The 7002-nt window shown below is 32.9% G+C and overlaps 1 protein-coding gene across 5 annotated transcripts in view; it reads right to left on the reverse strand.

Annotated features, from left to right (window-relative positions):
- Positions 1-7002, reverse strand: part of NEK1 (NIMA-related kinase 1) — a 218340-nt gene that overhangs the window by 88429 nt on the left and 122909 nt on the right. For all 5 annotated transcript variants that reach the window (XM_011967803.1, XM_011967801.1, XM_011967798.1 and 2 more), the window contains 3 exons: positions 6585-6716; positions 4648-4713; positions 4332-4560 (listed from right to left, as the gene is read on the reverse strand). In XM_011967803.1, the coding sequence (XP_011823193.1) occupies positions 4332-4560; positions 4648-4713; positions 6585-6716 (427 nt within the window). The remainder of the gene's footprint in view (positions 1-4331; positions 4561-4647; positions 4714-6584; positions 6717-7002) is intronic.

Consider the following 7002-nt stretch of genomic DNA (forward strand, 5'->3'; position numbering starts at 1 on the left):
CTTCTACACAAAAGAAATGAAAACGACATGGGTAGACACAAAATAGTTTTTTCTTATTATTTAAATAATTTTAAAGAATAAATGACTATGCTGTATTATGGGATTTATAGCATTAAAAAAATAGCACCAAAGGTTGGGAGGGAACAAATGTAAGTACAGGTGACCCTCGAACAAAGTTTTGAAATGCCGGGTTCACTTATAAACAAATTTTCTTCCATCTATGCCACCCCTCAGACACCAAGACCAACCCCCCACTTCCTCCTCTTCAGCCTACTCAATGTGAAGATGATGCCGATGAAGGATTTTATGATGATCCATTTCCACTTAATAAATAGTAAATATATTTTCTTGTTCTTATTCCTTTAGTAACATTTTCTTTTCTCTTGCTTCCTTTGTTATAAGAATATAGTATATAATACATATAACATGTAAAATATGTGTTAATTGGCTTTATGTTATTGATAAGGCTTCTGGTCAACAGTAGGCTATTACTAGTTACATTTTGGGGGAGTTAAGAGTTACACGCGGATTTTTGACTACGGGGGGGTTCAATACTGCCTAACCCCCACACTATTCAAGGGTCAACTGTATATTATAATATTCTTATACCATATATGAAGTATAACTCAATTGAAGATAGGCTGTGCTAAGATAATACACTATAAACTCTGAAGCAAACACTGAAATAACAATGAGCTATAGCTAATAATTCAACAACAGAGGTAAATGGAATAATAAAAAATAACTAACTCCAAATAATGCAAAACAGGAGAAAAAAGGAAAGAAAGCATAGATGAGGCAAACAAAAAACAAATAGAAAAATGGTACACAAGCAGTCCCTGACTTACGATGGTTCGACTTAAGATTTTACAACTTTACAACGGGTGTATTAGACTGTAATCCCATTGTAAATTGAGGAGCATCTGGATTTAAATCCAATCACATTAATAATCACATTAAATGTAAATGATCTAAACATACCAGTTAAGGTTATAAGAGTGCATTAAAAAATGAATTTAACAATATGCTGCCCACAAGAAACCCACACTAAATATAAAGACACATATAGATTAAGAGGGAAAAAAGGATAAAGATATACCAGGCTAACGCTGAGCAAAACAAAGTGGGAGTAACTATATCAGTATCAAACAAAGAAAACTTTTGATAAAGCAAAGATTTTTTTAAAAGGAAAAGGCTATTAATAATTACAACACAGATGAATCTCAAAAATCATTATGCTTTCAGCCAGAGGTGAGATATTAGGGGAAAAACATCATTATGCTTGAGTGAAAGAAGCCAGACACAAAAGAATACAAACTGTTAAGAGTCTGTTTATATGATATTCTAGAACAGGAACATTTAATCTAAGGTAGAAAAAAAATTCAGAAAAAGTTGCCTCTGGGAGGATAAGACCAGATAATGACTAGGCAGGGGCAAACTTTCTGGGATGATGTTAATGTTCTATATCTTGATGGCTTATTTTGCAGCTCCCAGCATTTGTTAAAACCCAGCAAATATACATTTGCAATGTGTGCATTTCATTGCATGTAAATTTAACATAAAGGAAAAAAACAAACATTGAACTCTAATAAATAATTATATGCTGTGAAATACTTAGGGCAAGGTATACCAATGTCTGCAATTTACTCTGAATGGCATGACACAATGACAAACCAATTGATGGTTTTGGTATCAGGATGATGCTGGCCTTATAAAATGAGTTAGGGAAGAGTCTCTCTTTTTCTAATGTTTGGAATAGTTTCAGAAGGAATGGTACCAGCTCCTCTGTACCTCTGGCAGTATTCGGCTGTGAATCCGTCTGGTCCTGGGTTTTTTTTGGTTGGTAGGCTATTAATTACTGCCTGAATTTCAGAACTTGTTATTGGTCTATTTTCAGGGATTCGACTTCTTCCTGGTTTAGTCATGGAAAGGTCTATATGTCCAGGAATGTAACTATTTCTATTTCTTCTAGATTTACTAGTTTATTTGCATAGCCGTGTTCATAGTATTCTCTGATGGTAGTCTGTATTTCTGTGGGATCAGTGGTGATATCCCCTTTATCATTTTTTATTGTGTCTATTTGATTCTTCTTTTCTTCTTTATTAGTCTGGTTAGCCATCTATCCATTTTGTTAATCTTTTAAAAAAACCAGCTCCTGGACTGATTTTTTTTTTTGAAGGGCTTTTCAAGTCTCTATCTTCTTTCAGTTCTGCTCTGCTCTTAGTTATTTCTTGTCTTCTGCTAGTTTTTGAATTTGTTTGCTCTTGCTTCTCTAGTTCTTTTAATTGTGATGTTAGTGTGTCAATTTTAGGTCTTTCCCACTTTCTTCTGTGGGCATTTAGTACTATAAATTTCCCTCTAAACACTGCTTTAGCCGTGTCCCAGAGATTCTCATACATTGTGTCTTTGTTCTCATTGGTTTCAAAGAGTATCTTTATTTCTGCCTTCATTTCCCAAGTTAGGAAAAAAAGCACCCAAAAAGATTACAGAGAACACAAGATATGAAATAGTGTCTATTCCTACCAGCCAAACTGGAAAACCTCATCATTCCTTGTGTAGAGCACTCAGAAGTGTCTTATCTCCTAAATGGGGATAATTAGTATTAGACTAAACATGGCTCTGATCTCATCTCACAAATATTAAAAATAAGACATGAATGAATCAAACTGAGCCCAAGTATTAAAACTTAACTGCATTCCAGAATAAATCTCCAGAATAATTACAAAAATACAAAAATACCTAGTACCCAACAAGGTAAAGTGCAAAATGTCCTACATCCAATTAAAAATAGCCAAGCATGCAAAGAAGCAGAAGAATATGACCTGTAACAAGGAGAAAAGGCAATCAATAAAATGGACCCAATAAAATTCTAACATCTGACACAGATGTTAGAATAAGTCAAGACATTAATAAAGTTTTTACAACTGTATTCCATATGATCAAAAAAGTTAAGCAGAGACATGGCAGATAGAAAAACAACTCCTTAAACTTCTGGAGGTGAAAACTACAATATCTGAGATGAAAAGTACATTGAATAGGATTAACAGCAGATTGGATATGGCAGGAAAAAAAGACTATCATCTGTTAAAGATAGAGTAATAGAAACTATCCACAATGAAAAACAACAAGAATCTAAAAAAATAAAATGAAAAGAGCACCACTGAGGTATGAGACAAAAAGTGAAACTGGAGTCCCTAAAGGACAGAAGGAGGAGGCATGGAAAAAATATTAGAAGAAATGATGGCTGAAAGTGTTCCAAATGTGTCAACCATAAACCCAAATATACAAGAAGCTCAATGAATCCCAAGGACGGAAGCATGAAGAAAACTATACCAAGGCATTTTACAATCATATTGCTCAAAACCAGTGATAAAGACAAATCATAAAAGCAGTCAGATAGTGTCCCCACCCAAATCTCATCTCGAATTATAATCCTGTGTTGAGGGAGATAGGTGATTGGATCTTGGGGGCTCTTCCAAGACTGATTTATGGTCTCTTATGTATTCCTGCAGTAGTCTACGATTATTCCTAGCATATTATTTATCAACTACAATTATCTCTTTACTTGCCTGCCTTTCCACTAGACCTTAAGCTCCTTAAGGGGAGGGACTACATTCTAAACATTATTATATTTCCATTGCTTCAGAGTGTATTGCATATGGTAGGTATCCAATAAAGAATTGTTGAATAAATAAGCAAAGTAAATGCTATCAAGTCTTTGGGCTTTTTTCCAGTGCAAGAAAAAAATTCTACAAAAACAGTCTGTGAAAAAAATTACTTAAAATCAGATTTGTTGATGGTCAGACTTGTCCTTCTAGAATGTAAGCTCCACAAGAGCACGTTTCTGTTTTGTTTCTATATCTCCAATGCCTAGAATAATGTAAGAAAATATAGATTCTTAGTAATTATCACTGAATAAATAAATCATTAAGTCAGATTTTCTCAATACTCTCACTAAATGCCTAAGAGATGTTTCTGAGACACTACTCTGGTTCTCATCAATAATTATTTGTCGTAACAGATTAATTTAACATGGTATACAGAGTTAAAGTAATACAATTTAAATATGTATCATTAGTTCCCTCTTTCACACTATACACTTCTGTAATAAAAATCCTTGCCATTAAGGCTGATTAGTTTGATAAGTTTTCTCTGTTCTTCACATCTCCCTGTGAGAGGGAGGCACTTCTACTTGCCCAAAAGGAAAATATATAGAATTCTTTCAGCTTCTCTCAGTTCTTCTAAGTGTTCATTTTTTTTCAGAGTGGTTAGTCTACAAGTTTATATATGTACTAGACCTAAATAGGATATTAATATACTTCTGTACATACTTTCAGTTGTAGAGAAGGATGTATCTAGTGTTAACTCATCCAGAGGAATCACAAGTTGACCTCCTGCCTCCCACTTCTTGCGGTCAGATGAAACTGATTTTTCTTTTTCATGCTCTTTGGCATCTTCAAGAATATTTATCTCACAAGTATCAGAGAGATGCTGCTTTCCTTTTTCATCTTCTTGAGCTTTAAGATTTTCATTTAATCTACGAAGTATTTCTCGCTTACTCTGAAAGTTATAACATTGTATATTTTCATATTTTAATATGTATATCATTAAGTAAAATGACTGATAAATGTCGAAAATTATACTTACTGAAATAGCATTGTTGGTCTTTTGCATTTCTTCTGAAATTTCCCGGATATCAGTTAAACTACTGTCCTTTAAATGCAGATAGATACAGAGGAAGCAACAATTTTATTTTTTTAAATCTACCTTTAAAAATATGATATCCTTGTTACTTTTTGCTTTTCATTACTTTGTTCCTTGTAAATTTTTTATTCCTATAAAATGTTAACAAAGCTTCATTGTCAGCAATGATTAACCTTTAAATATTATTAATTAGACAACATAGAGAGGGGCCAATTCTCAATTATTTGTCATATTTTTGGATTACTGCTTACATAATTAAGTATATCCGCTGACCGTTTGGCACTTGATTTTTTGGTAATTTAAGTCAGTGGTAGAATTAAGAGGAAAATTCATATACTCTCTTAATTATAACTAGAAAAAGTTTTGATAGATGAAGTAATTCAAAATAGGCTGTGTAATTTCAAAACTGTCTTTATGTTTCATGTATATAAATCCTTGTTAGGCCATAGTACTAAATGTAATTGAGAAGTGGCTTTCCTCCCTAAACAAAGAGTGTAACAAAAATTAGTTCTGAGTCATTTGTACTACAAATGACATAAATTTAATATCCTAATTAGCATTGTCAAAGCAATCTAGACTATTTAAAATTAAAAAATATACGAAAAGAAGAAATTAGCAGTTACGAAAGCTGTGAAAGCAAAGGCATGTAGAAGGTTCAAAGAGCAATTTTCAAAGTTTTAAGTAAGTGACATTTACCAACACAACACAGAAAGAAAACCATTCAGTTATATGGATTACCTCAAATTTTGTAATACTTAAAAAAAATAAAAAATTTGGCAGTCAGTTTCAAAGTAATATATGAAGCAATGAGACAAAGAACATTTTACCCAGTAAAGTAGTCAGGAATTAGCAGTCCTACAACCAGAGAGATGAACAGCTATTGAGATGTGAGACTGGGTATCAAGAAGGGACCACACAGTGGTATCTAAAGTTGGAGTAACAATGTAGCACGTGCAAAGTCGTTATCAGAAAGAAAAAGTGACTAAGCCTACTTGAAGAACAATCATTTCTTACATGAAGTTCTTGAGAATCATCAAGAAACTTATATTTTCCTACTTAGTCTTACTTTCAAAATCAACCCAAAGGCTGCTAAAAAAAAAAACAACTAGTGTACCAATTTTGTTTGCAAATATTTACTGAAACTCAACAAATAAAAGGCACAGACATCCATTACCAGGAAAGAGGAAAATGAAGTTACTATGTTTTCTGATTCAGTAGACTTTTCTCCTTCTGTCTGTTGAATTCTAGGCAGCAGCCCCACACTATGAGCCCATTTCTCTTAACCCCTGAACAGAGTCTTCACATTTCAGACAGATACCTGAAATATACTTCTAAGTTTAAGCTTTTCATTTGTCTATGTTTCTGTTTTACTATCTGTATGGCATGACAGAGATTCAAAAGTAGAAGGTAAAAGGAATAACTGATGAATTAATTGTAGTTATACTGAGTCCTCTAACATTTGCTATGTCACAAAATTTGAATAAATGTAAACATGTGTTGGACTTAATTTCTAGAGCTACTTTAGTACTAAAGAGACATTATTTTTTTAAAAGGGAACATTTGTTAATCATGAGGGTTGGGTAGAAAAATGTTTGTAATGTTATTTTCAGTACATTTCTATGTATATTTTATTTTTTCTATATTCTTTTAAAGTGATATAAGAGTTATTGTAATATATTTTCATCTACCAGGTGATCTTAGATATAAAACGTATGAACAATGAGGCTCCAGTATTCTGAGTAAACTAAAATCTCTTAAAAAGTAATTTTTTTCCCTAGAAAAACCTGAAAGGGACAATAAGGATTAGTGATTTCATTAAATTTAACTTCCTTTTAAATAATCTTTTGACTTTGAGGAGTTCTGAATCTTAGGAAACTTACCACGCCAACTTCTTTCAAAGCTGAAGTCACAGAAATAACCGATCTCATCTGTTGCTTTGATGGAGAGCCACCTGTTTCATGCTGTCCCAAAGGTGGAGAAACATCAGAACTCTTAACTCCCTTAGCCACCAACTATAAAAAAGAATTTTATTAAATACATTAGGGATTTTATATGTGCATGAAGAAATAAAATGGTACATATCAGATAACTATTTATCCACTCTATCCACAAGTAATTTTTTCATTCCTGAATTATCTGTTGAGCAAGGCGTTATGATGCTACATGCTGGGGATAGAGCAGTGACTAGCGAAGAAAACCTCTGGTCTCAGATGTAAATATAGTCATGTCACATAGTCCTAAATAACCCGCTTTCATTGCCTTATCAATGTTTCATAAAATGATCCTGAAAAACTGTCT

This window comes from Mandrillus leucophaeus, unplaced genomic scaffold, assembly GCF_000951045.1.
Source record: "Mandrillus leucophaeus isolate KB7577 unplaced genomic scaffold, Mleu.le_1.0 Scaffold81, whole genome shotgun sequence".
In the NCBI taxonomy this organism is placed as follows: Eukaryota; Metazoa; Chordata; class Mammalia; order Primates; family Cercopithecidae; genus Mandrillus; species Mandrillus leucophaeus.